Here is a 20,447-nt window from a genome sequence, read left to right on the forward strand (position 1 = left end):
CTGCTGAGCAGGTAAATCTTTCCCTGAATCATCAAGTGCCCTCGGGGGCTGACGGCAGCAGGACCTTCAAACTGGCATCCCACGGAGGGTGGGATTCCACCGGCGTCTCTGGGAAGAGGCACAGATGGATTGGCTCGCGTGGTCCTTGGTGGTAGGAGCTGCAGGAATGTCAAACTGGAAAATCCCAGCAAGTACTATTTTTAGAGAAGACTTGGAGAGCATTTTTCTGGCTGAAGAGACCAGTTTTTTCAGAAGCAGCAGTTCACTCCAAGCCCTGAACTGCTCCCGCCTGGAATTCACCCAGGCCCAGCCTCGCCAGGCGTGTGGGAATGCAGGCTGGAGGAGCCGCCAGTCCCGCACGCAGGACACGGGCATCTGCTGCTTTCGAACGCAAAAGTGGGTTGTTTATTTTTACATCTTCGAGTCTAATCCTTCAGACATAAGGAATTTGTATGGGTACTCTTCCTTGAAAGGCCTCTTACAAGTGAAATCTTTTCAAACTAACTTGTTAGTCATATGAGAGTAAAAGTTAAGATTTTCTTGGGCATTTGGTTCATTTTGATATTAAACACTGATCACTGTTCATGATAAACTGAATTCATCTTCCCCACTATATACTTGATGCTTGAAACGTTCTAGTTCCCTACCACCCTCTATATTTTTGTTTGAAGGAGAGGTCTCCAGAGATCCTGCTACAATTACTGAGCTTATTAAATGCAGATTAGATCTATTGCTTAATTGAAGTTACAGGAAAAGCTACCCGCACCTTCAGCACCCACAGAGATGCACTAGGGAGAGGCCTCAGAAAGAAATGAAAGAAATGAAATGTGCCTCAACAACACAGGCACCACCTCCAGGTATAGAGCACCAGGGACCACCATTCAGGAAGGTGCTTTGCTCCCAGTCCTCCGTGGGATTTAGAATCTGAAGTCCCTGTAGGACCAATGCTCTTGAGGTTAGAACTTTTCAAGAGTCCATGGAATCATGGTGTTTGTGGAGGGGTGCTAGAGTGTTAGAGTGCTAGGGTTGCTAGAGTGAGGAGACCGCCCCTGGAGGGAAATTAGCTCAGGGCTAAATGAGAGGTTGAGGGACTTTGGCCAGGCCAGGCCTGATCCAGGGAGCTGTGGGATTCTGGGGAATAGCCCATACTGAAGGATGCTATGCTCCAAGAAGCTCTTTCAGGACAAGTTCAGGGATTGAGATATGAATCAGCATTATGATTGCTGGCAGAGTCTCTATCCACTGACAGCAATTAATAAAGTAACATCTGGTTTATCCATCAGGCTATTCTGAGTCTGATTGCCTTGAGTCAGCCCTGGATATGTGAACCAGACCTTGAAACCTAGGAACCTGTCAGAAGGCTGCCCACTTCTCTATCATTTATCATCCTCATCTTGATCTCAGCACCGATAGACACTTGGAGACACAGTTACAGCCATAGACTCATGATACATTACAATTTGAAACTGAGGAAGGCACGATAATACCAAGTTTTACCTACCATTACTATGTGGGATTTCTAACAACATCCTTTGGAAGTCTGTTTAACTTCTGTTAAAAACCAGAAGTAAAAATTTTGAGTCTGTCCCTAGAACTAAAAATAAACCTAGGCTAGTGTCCAGGAACAGGGAACAGTTAATAAGTACTGGAGAAAGCCTCTAATCTTGCTTCCTCTCAATCCTTCTCCCTCAATGAAGTCAGAGTAAGCTCTAAAAGTCAGGCCTCCCCAGGCCACTCTTCTGTTTAGCACTGTTCTGTTCAGAGTCCACCCTGTCACACGGCCTACCAGACTCCCGTAGGGACCAGCCAGAGGCTTCCTTCCAGCTGCAGGTCTTGTCTGGTGTCCTCCTCCCCATGAATTCTGCGTTTGAGCCTCTTCACTATGCCTTGATTTTGCTTGTCTCTGGGCCTTTGCACATCTTGTTCCTCTGCCTAGAACACACTTCCATCAACCCTTATCTCTTTGCTTAGCTAACTGCTATTCACATGTCAAATCTCAGCTGAAATTCTGATCCAGAGATTCAATGAAATCCTTGCTGGAAATTCCCATAGCACCATGAACAATACTCAGCACATGCTCTGTTACACTTATAGGTTTCAATACTTGCTCTCCACATCCATGCTGGCAGGGACTGTATCTGCCTTGCTCACCACTGACTCTCAAGTTCCTTTTTAAAAAATGGGTTTTAACTTAGCTTTTATTTTTAGATATTTGAACAATTTTTTTTCAATTTTTAAATATTTTATTAAGTAATCTCTATACCCAATGTGGGGCTTGAACTCATGACCCCAAGATCCAGAGTCACAGGCTCTACTGACTAAGTCAGCTAGGAGTTTTTACTTTTGTTAAAGTTATATGTGCACATAGTTGAGAGAATCAGTTCTACAAGGCCTAGAACCCTTGTTAAATTTCCTGTTCCCCAGAAGCAACACTTTGAAACTTTGTACTTATCTTTATATATATATATTTAAAGATGTATTTACTTCTATTTAATAAATAATATATTTATATTTATATACTTAATATATTTATATATATTTAAATATTTTATTTATTTATTCATAAGACACACAGAGAGTGACGCAGAGACATAGGAAGAGGGAGGAGAAGCAGGCTCCATGCAGGAAGCCCGACGTAGGACTCCATCCCAAGACTCCAGGATCACACCCTGAGCCAGAGGCAGATGCTCAATCACTGAGCCACCCGTCCCCTTATCTTTTTTTTTTATTTTTTTTATTATCTTTATATTTTAAATTAATATGCATATACTGCTACCTCTGGATTTTTCAGTTTTAAGCATCTACTGATCTCTCATGATAGATGATGAGTATTTAGATCTCTTGCGTACCCTCCCCTTCTCCCTATCACACCTGCATACATCCTGTCTGGTTACTTCTGGTTAGATCAGCATTCATTGTTCACATTATTATAGTTATGCAAAGATTATTGACAGCTGAGCCATGAGATTCACCATACTTTTCTATGCATCATTTTATTTTCCCTGCAGTTAATAAATATATATGAATATTCACTTAATTCTCCATGCACTTATCCCCAACTTATCTCAAAACTTTCCTGAAATTATGCATCTCTCTTTCTGTAATTCATCATATTAATCTCCATCTTGAAGAAGTCTCGCAAAGCCTCTGGCTGCTCCAATCTGGGCTGGTTGACTCCCAGCCCTGATGTATGGGGGCCTCTGCCCCCCTCACTCTGGGATCCTTGCCACCTCTTTCTATGCTGCAGCCACTCTTTCCTGGATCTCTTGTCCTTTGCTTCCTTGGTTTAAATCCTTGTTCTGGTGGTGTCCTCCAGCAGCCTTGGGAGAAAAGGACAAAGGGAGTTCTCTGCATGAGAACATAATGTTCTCCAAAAGAGACATCAACTCTCATACCTGATTGATACTCCAGATGGAACCAGATTTCAGGGTGGGGTAATTTTTCCTCAGGATGTAGAAGAGAGTTTGCTTCATTTCCTTGTAGCTCCCAAAGCTGCTGTAGAAAAGTCTGATGCCTTTCTGATTCCTGATTCTTTATAGTGAAACCTGCTGTATTTCTCTCTGTAACCTTGAGGATCTTTTCCTTGCCAGTGCCGTGCGCCTGGGTGCGAGTCCACTTTCATTCACTGTCCTGGGCACTGTCCAAAACGCATGTCCTTTGGTTCTGGAAAATGTTATTCAATTATTATCTAATGGTTTCTTCCCTCCATTTTCTTGGTTTTAATTTTATGCAGGTCTTACTATTCTATTATTCTGTTGTACTATTCCTCTAATTTTCTTTTTTCTTATTTCCAATGTCTTTGTCTTTTGGCTATACTTCCCATAAGATTTCCTTTTATTTAATTCTTCTTTTTTTAAAAGTTTATTTATTTATTCATGAGAGACACAGAGAGAGGCAGGGACACAGGCAGAGGGAGAAGCAGGCTCCATGCAGGGAGCCCAATGTGGGACTCGATCCCGGGACTCCAGGATCATGCCCTGGGCTGAAGGCAGGTGCTAAACTGCTGAGCCACGCAGGCGCCCCTTCTTTAATTATTCTATTGAATTTTTAAGTCTTTTGCTTTCCCATTATTCAGCATACACACACACACACACACACACACACACACACACAATTTTCAGTATGGTACCCCTGCCCTAAACTGTGCCTTAGTGATCCACTTCTACATGTGCTTGGTGCTGCCCATTCTGGAGCCTTTTGTTCTGTGATATAACCTACGTTGTAGTTTAGCTTTTCCCTGTGCCAGTTTAGGGCTTAGCTTTCTTGGGTCTGCTGTCAGTTATCACTTGCCCATTTGCTATTCTGCTTCCAATACTTTGTTGCCCTTGGCTCCCATTCTTTGTCCCAGTGGTTTTATGCTCCCCCTCCCCACCCCAAATATCTCCATCACTGTCATTTTACTGGGATATTGGGAGACAACAAAGGCCAAAGCCTATATCCAACCTGTCATTTTTACCTGGCAGTCTATCTCCAGTTCCTAGTATATTTCTTAACACGTAGTAAGTGCCCAATACAGATTTGTTGGTTGAATAGAGCATGAGAGATAGTCTTTCCCATCTTTGGTAACCTAAAAGTGAAAGCCCTTTAAATGGAAATCTCTTTAGTTTTTTCTCTTTAAAAGATTTTATTTATTTATTCATGAGAGACACAGAGGGAGGCAGAGACACAGGCAGAGGGAGAAGCAGGCGCTCCGTAGGGGGCCTGATGCAGGACTCGATCCCAGGACCCCGGGATCACTACCTGAGCTGAAGGCAGACGCTCACCGACTGAGCCACCCAGGCGCTCCGGAAATCTTTCTAGTTATGGAGTTTACTGCATCTTAGCTTGGAGTTCACATTACATGTTAGGCAATATTGTGTGATGAAAAGCTGGGGCAAGCTGAGGACAAGCTACTACCTCTTTTGAGCCTCGATCTGCCCTTCTGTAAAATGGGAACAATATCTCCCTCAAGCGTCTTGCTCAGTGCCTGGAGCATCGGAAGCTCTCCGTATTTGCGGTGTGTGAGAGTTCAATACCAACCAAAGCGACAATTCTTAGAAAGTCAGTGTTTTACTTAAGCTTAAAATTAGCCTTCACACTTGAATTGCAAATTGGTCCCTGATTAATGCCCGTCAGAACAAAAATCTGTGTTTAACCTGACGACGGTTAGACAGAGCTTGCAAGATCTTTTCAGCTGCGAGGCAACTAACGTTGCTTACGGGGGGGTGGGGGGGTGTCTACAACGTGGGGGCGCCCCTCCTCGGCCAGGCCGGGGGATCCAGAGCTCACACTGGGAGTTACGGACCTTTAGCGTGTCGGTCCTGCAGACCCGGCGCGGACTCCGCGCCCCGCCCCCGCTCATTCTTCCACTCGCTGCTTCGACTCCGGTCCGTGGCCAGGCGCCCGCGGCGGGAGCCCAGAGCCTTCGCCCCTCTGGTCGGGCCCACCCTGGACCCGCACTGTCCGCAGCGGAGGGGGTCGCGCGGCACCTTTCGGTCTCCCGGCCCACCTGCGCGGACCCCGCTTCCTCCGGGACCCACACTAAGGCCGCGCGCCGCGGGTCCCCGCGACCCTCCCCGCCCCGCCCCCGCCCGCGGCCCCCGCGCGGGCAGGTGAGGGCGGGGTCCGAGCGGACGGCGCCCCGCCCCGCCCCGCCCTCCGAGGCCCCGCCCCCTCCGAGGCCCCGCCCTCCGAGGCCCCGCCCCTCCGAGGCCCCGCCCCCGCCCCAGGCGCCGGCCGCCGCCTCCGAGTCGCCCCCGCCGCGGAGCGCCGCCGAGCGGCCGGCGGCCGGGCTCTCGCTCCGCCCCCTCCCGGCCCGCCGCGCCGGCTCCCGCCTCCTTCCCCCTCCGCCTGCTCCCGCCTCCCTCCCTTTCCGCTGCCGAGGCGGCGGGAGCCGAGCCCGAGCGGACCGACCGCGGCTGCAGCCGGGCGGCGGGCGGCGGGCGGCGGGCGCCGAGGGGAAGCGATGCGGCGGCCGCGCTGAGCCCCAGCTGCGGGCGCGGGGCCCGGCCGCCAGCATGCGGGGCGGCGAGGAGCTGGACGGCTTCGAGGGCGAGGCCTCGAGCACCTCCATGATCTCCGGCGCCAGCAGCCCGTACCAGCCCACCACCGAGCCGGTGAGCCAGCGCCGCGGGCTGGCCGGCCTGCGCTGCGACCCCGACTACCTGCGCGGCGCGCTCGGCTGCCTCAAGGTCGCCCAAGTGGTAGGTCCGGGCGGGGCCCAGGTGCGGGCGGGCGGGCGGCCTAGCGGGCTGCTCCCCGCCCCGCGCGCGCTCCGGGGGCGCAGGCCCGGCCGCTCCTCGCGCTCCCCGCCGCGGGGCCCTGGGCCGCCCCCGCCGCCCCCGCCGCCCCCGGGGACCCCGCAGCCCCCGCAGCCCCCGCAGCCCCCGCAGCCCCGGCCGCGCGCTCCTACCTGAGCACCTGCCCCCGGGCCTGCCCCTCCACTCCTGCCCCCGCCGTCGCGAGCCTCTTTCGCTATGGAGCTTGGGGTCGGCGGAGCCCGGCGCGGAGGTCGTGCGGCGCCCCCGGGTGGCCCTGGGCACAGCGGAGTGTGGCAGGGTCCGGGGCCCGCACAGCCTCTGCCGCCCCCCCCCCCCCCCCCCGCCCGGGGCCCTTTCGAGTGTCTGCTTCCAGCACGGGGGACCGTGGCTCGCTTTCCTCCTCCGCACCTAGCGGAGTGCAGAGCTTACGGTAGACGCTCAGGAAATGTTTGCTGAATGGAGCCCTGCAGCCTAGATGCCCGGGGGTGCCCAGACCTGCCCCCCAGAGTCTCAAGCTTATGCCGCCGAGGTTGGATTCTCCCTAATTAACCCAGAAGACCCAACCAGCATCCCTGAATCCTCTGCCCCAGCACAGTGGCCGGCATTGCCCAGTTGGTACCCAGAGTTCAATCACTCGAGGAGGGCAGCCAGTTTTGCAGGCAGCAGAAACAGAGAACTTTCTGTCAGACTTGTCCACAGTAGAGCTCGTTTCTCAGAATTCTTATTTTCAGCTTCCAGGGTATTCGGGGCTGGGGCCTGCCAGCCCTGACCCTCTTGAATGGTTTTGTAATAGGCCTCTCTGGGCAGTTGCTTAGCTCTCTTGTGGACAGGGCATGCTCCAGTTCAGAAAAAACTGTGTCCCCACGTTCCCTGTCACAGGTAGGCCTTCCTCTGAGGCCCGGCAGCAAAACTTCATAGCCTTCTTAGCCAGAGAAGCCATTTGCATGGGGCTGCAATGTATGTACATTTTGTTTCTTCCAAGCACTGGGCTTAGCTTACTTGAGTACATGGATAAACATCCCTTGGGAATAATATAAAATGTGGACACCCTTTAAATAAAGGTCTCAGTGTTTGTAAATTGCAGAATCATAGACTATTTTCTCCTCTCCATCTTGTTCTGCTGATTGCCAGGGGATATTTCTGAAGGGCTCTAAGGAAAGACAAATGGAATAGGTTATCCCTATCTAGAATTTTAAACTGACCTTATCCAGTAAGCTGGAATGTTCTCAGGGATATGTTGGTTCTGTAGTTAGACATTGCTGTTAGCAAAGAGAATGGAGGGGGGTGGGGAGGGTGGTGATGGTGTATAGTTGCCTTTTAAAAGAGGCAGCTAGCCAATGTTTGAGTACAGGACAGATAACCAGAAATGAGTAAAAAAAGAGCAAGGCATGAACTTGGCCCCAGGTGGAATATAGGGCCTTGTCAAGTACCTTGCTTTGTTTATTCTGTGGACTTTTGAAAGTAAACAGAACTTGCTACTCAAAGGATCCGGTAAAAGAATGAAAATCAGTAGTTTGTATAAAGTGCTAATTGCCATCTCATAGCTGGAACTTTGTCACCTAGGGAAAGAAATGGAAGCCGGTGGTATTTGTCATTGCCTTTTGGTAAGGTGCTGTTTGGTTGTGGAAATTTGCTTTTCATCTGGAGAAACTTGGGGCCCCAGCCCCTGAAATCTCACGTAACTGCCATTTGTCTAATGTTTGAATTTAAGCAGCAAGAGGATGCTATGAGTGGATGAGTGAAAGAAAGGGACCTCCTTGAAAAGTATGACAACTTGAGGGCAGCCTGGGTGGCTCAGCGTTTTAGCACCGCCTTTAGCCCAGGGCCTGATCCTGGAGACCTGGGATCGAGTCCCACGTCAGGCTCCCTGCAGGGAGCCTGCTTCTCCCTCTGCCTGTGTCTCTGCCTCTCTCTCTCTCTCTCTCTCTCTGTGTCTCTCATGAATAAGTAAATAAAATCTTTTTTTTAAAAAAGAAAAGTATGACAACTTGAAACAATCTATCATGTACTGGCTTCTCAGCCTTGATATAAGTCAGGGTTATTAGTGGAAGGGTGGAAACCCTCCACAAAGCTCCAAGAAATTGGACTCTAAATGTAAACAAGAAGTCATTATGAAGATATTTTTAAGATGTTACACAGCGTAGAATCCCATCAGGAAATATGGATAAGTTATAATTCTTATATTAGAGCTTATATGTATTAATGTGTTGTTTTCGAGAAAAATATGAGTTTTCTGTTTTAGTTTTTAATGGACTTTTTTTTTGTGGCTTGTGGCCTCTTAAAACCTGTAGTGATCCTTGCTACTCCAAGTGTGGTCCATAGAACAGCAGCATTGTCAGCATCAGAGAGCTTACCCTAGACCTTCTGAATCATAATCTGCAGTTTAACAGGATTCCCCCGGTAATTCACATGCACATTCAAGTTTCAGTTTCTTTCTTTCTTTCTTTCTTTCTTTCTTTCTTTCTTTCTTTCTTTCTTTCTTTCTTTCTTTCTTTCTTTCTTTCTTTCTTTCTTTCTCTTTCTTTTTTCTTTCTTTCTCTTTCTTTCTTCCTTTCTTTCTCTTTCTTTCTTTCTTTCTTTCTTCTTTCTTTCTTTCTTTCTTTTTTTCTTTCAATATTTTATTTATTTATTTGATAGTCACACACACACACACACACACACACACACACACACACACACGGCATGAGCAGGGGGAGAGGGAGAAGTAGAAGCAGGCTCCCTGATGAGCAGAGAGCTGAATGTGGAGCTCCACCTCAGGATCCTGGGATCATGACCTGAGTTGAAGACAGATGCTTAACTGGCTGAGCCACCCTCTGGACTTAACCTTTCTATACCATTTTATTTTATTTATTTATTTTATTAAGATTTTATTTATTTATTCATGAGAGAGACAGCAAGAGAGGCAGAGACCTAGGCAGAGGGAGAAGCAGGCTCCATGCGGGGAGTACAATGTGGGACTTGATTCCCAGACTCTGGGATCGCGCTTGAACCAAAGGTAGACACTCACCCACTGAGCTACCCAGACATCCCCCTTTCTATATCATTTTAATGTTAAAGCCTCATACAGGTGCTAGCAATCCGTTCTCTATCAGAACCATAAATACTCAACCTCAAGGTTGAGGTTTTTCTATAAAAAGAGCCTATACCTCCTAAAAGGATTAAGAGAATGAGGTGATGTAGAAATTAGCACTTAGCATATTAGGTGCTTAGTGTGTAATAAAATGTAGCTATCATTGTTGCTAATTAATATTTACTGTCTTTAAAGAAACTTGATGAAATTGCCATCCCCAAATTACAATTATATATTTGAGTTAAAGATAGTTTACTTCCTAGTGATTTATTTATTTATTTTTAGAGATTTATTTTTTGAGAGAGAGAGAGAAAGTGAGAGGGGCAGAGGAAGAGGGAGAGACAGAGAGAAGCAGACTCCGCATTGAGCTTGGAGCCTGAAGACATACTCCCGATCCTGAGATCATGACCTGAGCCAAAATCCAGAGTCAGTCACTTAATTGACTGAGCCACCCAGGCACCCCAACTTCCTAGTAATTTAAAAGTTAAATTGGTATTTTAAATGGAATGTTTTTGATAGTAAAACTAATCTGAAATATGAAAATTAGTGTATTTTCATAGATTACATTTTTAAAAATGGAACTTATACCTGTCTCTTGGTTGGGGAGAATGTCTCCTAGTTATATAAAACATTAAGATATACTTCTTTCTGTGGAAAAAGACTTGGTTTAAGCTATTGATGTAAATACTTCCTTCCTATGAATGTGGATTCTGGAATGCTTATTGGTTTTTAGCTCCCAGACATCATTTAATGAAATAGTTAATATAGGCCTTTTGGTTTTTTTCTTCAGCTTGGTCAAAGCAGTCTTTTGCTCTTGGGTTGGGGGGATGGATGGTTGGGGAATGGCATACTGTCATTTATACCATGATTTAGGGACAGGGTCAGAAGAGGACAGGCCCTGGGTTGGCCAAGACTTTCTGAATGATAATAACAGCAGGTGTCATTTAATGAGAGCTTACTCTACTGTTATTACCCCCATTTTATGGATGAGGAAATTAAGGCACACAGCTTGTGTCTCATTCAAGATCTCATGGCTAGTTGGTGGTGGTAGTGCTGGGGTTTGAACCCGGCAGTCTGGTGCTATTTACTGCTTCCTTGAACACATCATTTTGATGTGTTCAGAGCAGGCGACCTTGAGTCAAAGGACATTTCTGTGGTCTTTGGCAGCCTGCTGATGGTTTGGGTGACTTTGTAAGCTTAAGAGACTTACAAGGGTTTCGATTTCTCAGTGGCCATTGTGCAAGTGTGCAACTCCTGTATGGTGTCCTGCTCCTCACCCAGCAGATCTGTCTACTTCCTTCAATGAGGGGATGGGCGTTCTCAGAAGTGCCAAGAAGAGATTCAGCCTTTCAGTTGTTTTTTTAATAAAGATTTAATTAATTAATTAATTAATTAATTTGAGAGAGTGAGGAAAGCACGAGTGAGGGGAGGGGCAGAGTCAGAGGGAGAGGAAGAAACAGACTCCCACTAAGCAGGTCCCAGGATCGTGACCTGAGCTAAAGGCAGACGTGTAAGCTTAACCAGCTGGGCCTCAAGAGATACCCTTAGCATTTCAGTTTTAAAAAGACCTCTCAGGGAGCTCTTTTGCCTCAGGTCCTTTTCTTAAGCCTCTCCCTGCCTGATTGACCTTCTGATTATTTTCTAAACATTGCCTTTGTTTAGAACTTTTTATAACCAAATTGAGTGATAGGAGGTGTTTAAATTCAAATTTTAGTTCTGCTGATCTTGAAATCTCTTAACCCTCTCCTTGTCTTGGTTTCCTCTATAGTATCAAGTGGGTAATAATGACCAGGCATTTTAGGAATTGTAGGAACTAGGAAGTCAATGTCTGATAGGTGCTTTCCTATGTATTTCAAAAGCAAACATGAGTATTTACATTTCAGGGTTGAGTAATGACTTATCTTTTATTTTACTTCAAGCCAATTGGACTCAGCCCCTCACCATTCCTGCTCTTGGGGAGGATATGACAGGGCCTGCAGGTGAAGTAGTAGGTTTCACTGCTCTGGATTTTCATATCTACCTTAAAGTAGCTCCTTGTAAAACAGTCTAATTTTTACTTAGGAAATTATGGTTAGCTTTGGAAGTTGTCTTCCGGGCCAAGGACTTAAAAGCAAATTAATTCTAACAGAAAGGCAAAATTAAAACTACTCTTTTAACTTTTATGATGTTCAAAATAGTAAAATTATCATCCCAGACCTCAGGAAAGTGTAAGTACACATCCATTTTATAAAACCAGACAAAGACAGTTCAAGAAAAGAATACTACAGACCAGTTGTTCTCATTAACACAGACACAAAAATCCTCAACAAAATACTAGGAAATCCAACCCAGCAATATTATGTAAAAAGAATAGTAAGCCACCACCAATTGTGATTTATCCCAAGTTATAAAAGACTGATTACGTTTTCCAAAATCAATAGATGTAATCCACCATATGCAGCTTAAATAGCAAAATACACATAATTATGTCAATGGCTGGAGAAAAAATGCTTCACAGAACTCGACTTTCATTCATGCTAAATGCTGCCAACAAACTAGGAAGAGAAGGGAACTTTCTTAACCCAAAAAAAGGTCATCTACCAAAAAATCTATAGCTAACATACTTGGTGGTGAAAATGAAAGCTTTCCCCCTAAGATGGGGAACAAAGCAGTGATCTCTGCTCTTGCCACTGATATTCAACATTATACTAGAAGTGCTAGCCATTGCAGGGAAAATAAGTGGAAGGCATACAGACTGGAAAGAAAGAACAACTGTCCCTATTTGCAGATGGCATGATTGTCTGTGCAGACAATCCAATGGGAATCTATAGAAAAAGCTCCTAAAACTAAGAAGTGAGTTAACACAGTTGTAAAATACAAGGTTAACACACAAAAATCAGTATTTCTGTATCCCTGCAATAAAAGCAATAAGTTGCCAGAAACAGGAAAAAACAAACAAAACCCCCTGACAGTTACAATAGCTCTGAAAGGAATACAATACTTAGGTATACATTTAATGAAATATGTACAGAATCTGCACACTGAAAATTGCAAAACATTGAAGAAAGAAATTAAAAGACAACTTAAATAAGTGGACAGATATACTATGTTCATGGTTTAGAAGGCGCAGTATTTGTATTCTCCACAAAGCGGTCTGTCGGTTTAACACAATCCCCAAATCCCTGCAAGATTTGTTTAGGTAGAGACAAACTGATTCCTAAGTTGTTATTGTTGTGTTTTTTTTTAAAGGATTTTATTTATCTATTTATTAATTTATAAGATAAAAAAAACAACAAAAAATTTATAAGATTTTATTTATTTATTCATGAGAGAGAGAGAGAGAGAGAGAGAGAGGCAGAGACATAGGCAGAGAGAGAAGCAGGCTCCACGCAGGGAGCCTGATGCAGGACTCTATCTGGGGACCTCAGGATCATGCCCTGGGCCAAAGGCAGGCGCTAAACTGCTGAGCCACCCAGGGATTCCCCAAGGATTTTATTTTTTTAAGTAATGTCTATACCCACTGTGGGGGCTCAAACCCATAGCCTCAAAATCAAAAGTACCGTGCTTTACCGACTGAGCCAGCCAAGTGCCCCTGATTTTAAAGTTTATATGGAAAGTCAAATCAGCCAGGCAAAGCAATGGTGACCTTTGTTTAAGGGTGTATGTGTGTGTGTTGGGGAGTGGGAAGATGGGGACAGGTTCTGATGGTATGAGAAGACATTTGGCCAGTTGTTCACTTCATGCCACGAGCAGGTCTCTTCACATATAAATTGGGACTGATAGTACTACCTGCACTGATGAGCCTAGCATACAAAATCCTGAGCAAAGTGTCTCACATACAAAGTGTCACAAACATGTTGGCACTATAGAATATATAATGTCTGAAATGACACAAGTTGGGAAAACTGATGGGCCAGGGTAGAAGGGAGACTTAGTTTTACTATATGAATTTTCATACTTTTGAATTGTATGCCACATGCAAATATCTTCTATTCAAAAATTATTAAAACGTTAGCTGTTATTAGCTCTACCTTAACATACCTTAACCTGAATGCTAATATACTGACCATAACCTTTAATTTACTTTTACTTACCTTATAATTTGGAGGCCCTTGGGGAGAATGATTTAGATAACAAAGAACTCTTGAAAAAACTTAAAGCTTAAACATTTTTTCAATAGCTTTTCCTGTTAGAAAAACACAAGCATTCTGCATGATAGCAGGCACTTAATTTATTTATTTGCTAAAGGAAAAATTTCTTTCATTTGAGACGCATTTATTAGTTTATTAGTAAAAACATTATATGGGGTTGTAATGTGCTATAGCATGGTGGTTATTGTTAATAATCCTGTATTGCTTATTTGAAAGGTGGAAGGGAGTAGATCTTAAAAGTTTTCATCACGAGAAAAAAATTTTACAGCTATGGATGATGACACTTTTTTTAAAAAAAGATTTTATTTATTTGAGAGAGCAAGTGAGAGAGAGAGAGAGAGAGTGCGTAAGCGCGCACAAACGGTAGGGAGGGGCAGAGGGAGAGGGAGAGCCTGATGAAGGTATCAACCCAGGACTCTGAGATCATGACCTGAGCCAAAGGCAGATACTTAACCAACAGAGCCACGATGGTGACACATATTAACTAGAGTTATTGTGGTGATCATTTCCCAATATAAACAAATATCAAATCATTGTGTTGTACACCTGAAACTGATAAATTGTTATATGTCAGTTATATCTCCCTTTAAAAAAATTATACATGGAAGGAATGAGGAAAAAAGAAATCTCAGTATGACAGATCAAATGAAAAAATCTTTGGAGTTTCTCTCTTCCAAAGGCTCAATAGGATCATGGCTTCCAATTTTTGGCTGTGAAGAAGAATGCTCAGTAAATGTCCTGCACCCTTCTTTTGATTTGTTACTATTTTTTGTCTCATTTTAAGGAATGCTTTTACTGGATCAAAGGGCAGACCCCTAACTCTGGTAAACAAACCAGGGGTAGTGGAAAGGGAGGTGGGCAGCGGGATGGGATGGGCACGGAGGGAGGCACTTGATGGGTTGAGCACTGGGTGTTATGCTATAAGTTGGCAAATCGAACTCCAATAAAAAATATGCAAAAAAGAAAAAAAAAAGCTTGTCACAACTGAGATAATATTAGTTAATCTTTGCCCAGGAAACCAGGAAGTGGCAAGTATTGGAAGCATGATTTTAAAAGTAGAATGATGCTTACTTGTGGCAGGAAAGTCATACTAAGAAATAAAACAGATCTCCTAAAAAAAGAAAAAACAAACAGATCTCCTTGGAAAAAAGAAAAAAGGGCAGTATCATTAAATTTCTGAAGATTAAAAAAACTATGTTCTTGGTCAGCCTTTCTCTACAATATGCCTGAAGGTCTGAGTTCTCCAGCATGCTGACCCCCAACCATTGGGGAACAGTGAGCTCAGTAAGACCTTCTGGATCCTGCAGAGTTACAGGGTAAAATCAATTCTTCCTTGATGGCCCTGAGGAGGACCTTTTTTTCATATTTGGAAAGCTGTCTGAGCCTTTCCCAGGTTATGGCACTTCAGAGGATGTTTAAGAGGAGGTAAGATGGGAGTGGATATGCCCTGCCCAATATGTGATGCTCTCCCTCCTGGTAAAATGGATGCTGACTTGGGCACCCAGGAGAGGCATCTTTCCAGCCTGGAGGGAGTTCTGGAAGTACCTGAGCTATGGCCCATGTGTAGTCTACCGCACAAAGGGCTGAGGTCTGTGTGGCAGCCAAGGCTGATTGTTTTGCACGGTGGTCCTGCTAGCTCCATACGCTCTTGAAATAACCTGGAAATGCCAGCATTCTGGCCTTCGGCCCCTCAGCTGTCACTGACTCTGTATCCTCGTTGCTGGAAGTAGCTTCAAATCCTTTTGTAGGATAATGTCCGATTTCTATGGAAAATTGAGTTGTTTGTTAGAGAATAGAGCTGTAGTGAAAGGCCTGTGACTGTGATCACAGATCCTGAATTTTTCCAGATGGTCTCAATGTCCTGTGCTGTCCCATCAGATGATATAGAAGTACATCTTTTTATTTTTTTTTTTAAGATTTTTAATTTATTTATTCATGAGAGAGAGAGAGAGGCAGAGACACAGGCAGAGGGAGAAGCAGGCTCCATGCGGGGAGCCTGACGTGGGACTCGATCCCAGGTCTCCAGGACCACACCCTGGGCTGAAGGCAGTGCTAAACCGCTGAGCCACCCAGGCTGCCCTAGAAGTACATCTTTTTTTTTTTTTTTTTTTTTTTTTTTCTTTTTGTTTTTTTTTTGAAGTACATCTTAAGTTTAAAAAAATTGATATTACTTTTTAAAAAAAGATTTTATTTATTTATTTGGCAGAGAGAGCACAAGGAGGGGGAACAGCAGGCAGAGGGAGAGGGAAAAGCAGGCTCCCCGCCGAGCAGAGAGCCCTGATGCAGGACTCGATCTCAGGATCCTGAGATCAGGACCTGAGCTGAAGGCATACACTTAACCAACTGAGCCACCCAGGCACCCTGAGATTGCTTGAAATTATGAGCTATTCCAAGCATTGGAATTAGAGTGATTCCTATAAGTACCCATGTACTTAAACAACGGGTCCTGATCTTTTTGTTTGGAAAATGAGATTATCCCGGGGGACAGGCTGTGTGTTTGTGTGAGAGAAGTAAAAAGCCGGGCGAGATGAGCTGGGATTTGGATTCATTGGCGAGGTGGGACTTCAGAAGGCCCAGGAGGAAGAAGGATAGACCGGGAGAGGTAGAGAATGAAAGAACAAGGCACCCCCAGACAAGGGGATGGCCTCAGCATCTTGTGTGGTGGCTGAAAGCCAATTTAAACTTTCAAAGGCTCCGTTCAAAGTGGTCCAGGGCTGGGAGCAGGCCTGCAGCTGGCTGAAGAAGGGGCAGACGAGGGGAAGGGTACAGAATCGAGAAAGCAATACCTCCTTTGGGAAACTTTGCTTTATTTTTATGCAATTTATCTTCTTGATGGGGAAGATTTTTGTGTGAAAAATTCTCACTCAAGGGGGGTCCAGTGTTCATCTCAGCATCTCTCATGCGCGGTCTTGTGTCCACACGTGAAATATTGGTGTTTGTCTGTCACCTGTTTTCAGAGTGGGGTCTCCCGGGAGCCCTAGAGTTTATTAACGTAGAAATGGGAGATTGAGAGACTATGGGGCTAGGTGCTAATTATATTTCCAAAAGACTCATATAACTGCATTAAATAGTAATCAGGCCAATTTATTTTTGGATTGGTTTTATGGTCCTGATTATTTCATGTTGATCAGAAGCTTTGATTGACATTTTGAATAACACACTCCTGCCTCAGAGTCTTTGCATTTGAGACTTATTCTTGCCATCCTCTGCTCTCTGCCAAAAAAATGTCACTTAGCTCTGTTCTTCAGCACTGTTGCTCTTCTGTTCTGCTCAAAAGAGACCTTCCCTGACCACTTGTTATCCCCTTTCCCTGCTCATTTTTGATTTGTAGCTTTTACCATCCAACTAGAACTTCAACTCTATGACAGTAGCAGTGTTTGTGTTGTTTCCTGCTATATCCCCAAGGTCTGAATCAGTGCCTGTGGGATGCCTGGGTGGCTCAGTGGTTGAGCATCTTCCTTCGGCTCAGGTTGTAATCCAGGGTCCTGGGATCAAGTCCTGTGTCATGCAGGGAGCCTGATGTGGGACTCGATCTTGGGACTCCAGGACCATGCCCTGGGCCGAAGGGCAGGCACTAAACCGCTGAGCCATCCAGGGATCCCAATAAATAAAATCTTTTTTTTTTTTAAATTTTTATTTATTTATGATAGTCACAGAGAGAGAGAGAGAGAGGCAGAGACATAGGCAGAGGGGGAAGCAGGCTCCATGCATGGGGAGCCCCACGTGGGATTCGATCCCGGGTCTCCAGGATCGTGTCCTGGGCCAAAGGCCCTCTCCAAACTGCTGCGCCACCCAGGGATCCCACCAATAAATAAAATCTTAAAAAAAAAAAAAAGGTACCTGGCACATAGCAAGGCACTGAGCAGCCCGTTGCATATGCATACCCATTTAATAAAAAAGAGGAAAATAAGGGAGTATTACTTAATGTAGCTTATAAGGTCGAACTATTTGAAAACATAGACTCTACAAAGGAAAAATAACCTATATTTGTGTATTCATAAATAAGCTTCTGGACTTGGTTCTGAGTGGAAAATATTGGGGAGAAAAGTATGGAAACAAAATGCCACTGTAATTCTTTTTTCTTTTTTTAAACCGTGAGTTTTAAAAGGGTATCTACTGCTACTAGGAAACAGAAGCTTTTGCTTAGAAGGCAGATTTTTGTAAAAGGAGGGGAAACCATAAGAGACCTTGCCAAGCTTTTAGCTTAGGAAATTGTAAGATGAAAACCAGGGGTTCTCCGATTATTATCGAAGTTGTCTACTTTCTGATAAACACGTTGAGAGAGGGAGGATCGCTCAGGATCCTCCAAGTCAGCATCTTTTGAGAGCCCTCAGAGTAGACACTTAACATGTATAAAGAAAAAGTTGTAACTAGGATTGAAGCTGAGGGTCCTAGTGGTTGTCTTCTTGAAGCTCTCTGATTAAAATAAAAGAACAGCAGTTCCATGGGGCCCTGGGCAGGGAGGCCTGGATCTTCTGGAGGCTGGAGGGGGCCATAGGAAATACTGAAACCCAGAATTTTTGTCTTTGAGCATTTCAAATGATTGGTTAAATTTGGGAATTATATGGGTTAATAAACACTTAAAATGTTTAGAGTTCAATCAGATGTGGATAGTTTTGGATGGCTTCTTTCTTACCACTACAATTTGATGACTGGCGCAGTGGAAGCCTTCATTTTTGTGGTTTCCCGTTTATTCCAGCACAGCTATGAAAAACAGTTTAAGTCTAAAAGATTTTTGTGCCAATGAAAAAAAAAAAAAAAACCAACAATGCAAGCCCCAGGAACAATGGCTGTCCCAGCGGTAGTTGCTTCTTCAGCTTGCCTACTTTGTCTAAACCATTTGTGGTCCAAACCTGGTACATGTGTATGCTTACAGAGTTGGCTGAATGACTGTAGAGTTAGATCAAGAGCAGTAGCTAAATGGTGAAAGTCCTAACATATTCTCCCCTTAAAAAAAAATGTGTGCTTTATGTATATTTGAAATCCTCAGGGATCCCTGGGTGGCGCAGCGGTTTGGCGCCTGCCTTTGGCCCAGGGCGCGATCCTGGAGACCCGGGATCGAATCCCACGTCGGGCTCCCGGTGCATGGAGCCTGCTTCTCCCTCTGCCTGTGTCTCTGCGCCTCTCTCTCTCTCTCTGTGACTATCATAAATAAATAAAAATTAAAAAAAAAAAAAAAAAGAAATCCTCAGCTGGGTCAGGGACTGTTATGCATAAACAGGACTAAAATCCTTGCCTCCGATGGGCTCACAGCCTGCTTAGGAGTGAGGCTTGGTATGGAGTGGAAAAGCACACAAACTGTTCTTGCCACCAGAGCCAAGGACTCTCTCCTAGAGGCTTGGGACAGCTTGGCAAGGGAGCCCTTGTGGGAACGGGCACTTCACAAGTTGAGTGTTGAATAGCCAGCCAGTGGCCAGCGTAAGGTGTGGTGTGTCCTGTGGTCCTGGTGCTGGGAGTTGGGAGGCAATCCCAGCAAAAGAGGGAGGGTGAGGAGGAGGGGTAAGCCCTGGCACAGGTATGCAAGGGGATGAGGACCCAGGTTGGAATGGGCCTGATTTGTTAGAGCAATGAATTTGAATTTTCTGAAAGAGATGAGGAGCGGTTGGACCTGAGGCTACTTGAAATGTGGATAGTATGAATTGAGATGTGCGTAAGTGTAAAATACATGCTAGATTTGGAAGCTGTAACAGGAAAAGAAAGAATATAAAATATCTCAATTTTGGGGACGCCTGGGTGGCTCAGGTGGTTAGGCGTCTGCCTTCGACTCAGGTCGTGATCCTGGGGTCCTGGGATCGAGCCCCATGTTAGGCTCCCTGCTCCGTGGGGAGCCTGCTTCTCCTTCTCCCTCTGCTTGAGCTCTCTTGCTCTCTCTCTCAAATGAATAAATAAAAAATTTTTTTATCTCAATTTTTTTATATTAATTACATGTCAAAATAATACTTTGGGTATAATTGAGTATACTATAAAAATTCTACCTGTTTCTTTTGACTTTTAAAAAATCTGGCTGTTAGAAAATAAAAACACTTGTGTGGTTCTCATATTTCTCCTTGCTGTCTCTAGGTTAAAGGGGGTGAGGAATGGCTTTGAGAAGGATGAGATGAGACCAGCTGGGTGATAGGAGATATTGAGTAATTCAGGTGAAAAATGAAGACCCAGTTGGCCTCTTGGCAATGGGAGTGGAAAGAATGGGAGAAATGGGATTTATAGGTGGCAATTATGTTTTATTATAGTCCTTGTTTTTATTTTACATTATATTCAGTTCATTCTCAGTCAGAAAACTATCTAAGCTAACATTTATTGCGCATTTACCATGTGCCAGACTGCTCAGTGTTTTACATGTGTTCTCTCATTTAACCTCCACAGCAGTCCTATGAAGCAGATGCTTTACAGATGAGAGAACAGGCTTTGTGATATCACGGACTTGCTCACAGTCCTCATGGCTATGGGTTGGCTATGCAGCCAACCTTCAGAGACCATACCTGGAACCCCCTCGTGTGTGTGTGTGTGTGTGTGTGTGTGTGTGTGTGTGTGTGTGTATTTCTGTAACCATTAGGCAGGTTTTAAGGCCTGTTCCAACATCATTCATCTTTCCCATCCTGTAGGGACTTAGTCCATTTCTATTTCCCTTCTTCTGCTAGTGCTGCTCCTGGTAGGTGTGACAGCCTGGACAGGCCCTTTGGTTCCCGATTCTTCCACAGTGAATGGATCACCTCTGTCAGAGTCTGGAGAGGTGTTGGTGTCATTATAAAAGGGAGCCTCTTAGGCCCTCTCTTTTATTTCCTTGAATTACCACTGAAATTTAGGAATTTCTGAGATCAGAACCAGTAAAAGTCGTGAGGAAGCTGGAGGCTGTTTGCTGGTGGAGGAAGGGTGGACAGGTAAAAATCAAGGCTTGATTATCCTCCTGTTTGCTTGAGCTATCATGTCAAAGTATTTGGGGTTAAAACAATTGTTAACCTCTGGACATACAAATATAAAAGAATGGGGCAGCCCAGGTGGCTCAGCGGT

General features: G+C 44.8%; 1 protein-coding gene across 2 annotated transcripts in view; it reads left to right on the plus strand.

Annotated features, from left to right (window-relative positions):
* The first annotated feature begins 5,956 nt into the window (after nucleotides 1–5,956).
* CMTM4 (CKLF like MARVEL transmembrane domain containing 4) overlaps nucleotides 5,957–20,447 on the plus strand; it is a 72,007-nt gene continuing 57,516 nt past the window's right edge. The window contains exon 1 of one of the 2 annotated variants that reach the window (XM_038538770.1): nucleotides 5,957–6,182. In XM_038538770.1, coding sequence (XP_038394698.1) covers nucleotides 5,997–6,182 — 186 coding nt within the window. In that variant the 5' untranslated portion in view covers nucleotides 5,957–5,996. The remainder of the gene's footprint in view (nucleotides 6,183–20,447) is intronic. The other variant, XM_038538771.1, reaches the window with a different exon arrangement.

Source organism: Canis lupus, chromosome 5, assembly GCF_011100685.1.
Source record: "Canis lupus familiaris isolate Mischka breed German Shepherd chromosome 5, alternate assembly UU_Cfam_GSD_1.0, whole genome shotgun sequence".
NCBI lineage: Eukaryota > Metazoa > Chordata > Mammalia > Carnivora > Canidae > Canis > Canis lupus.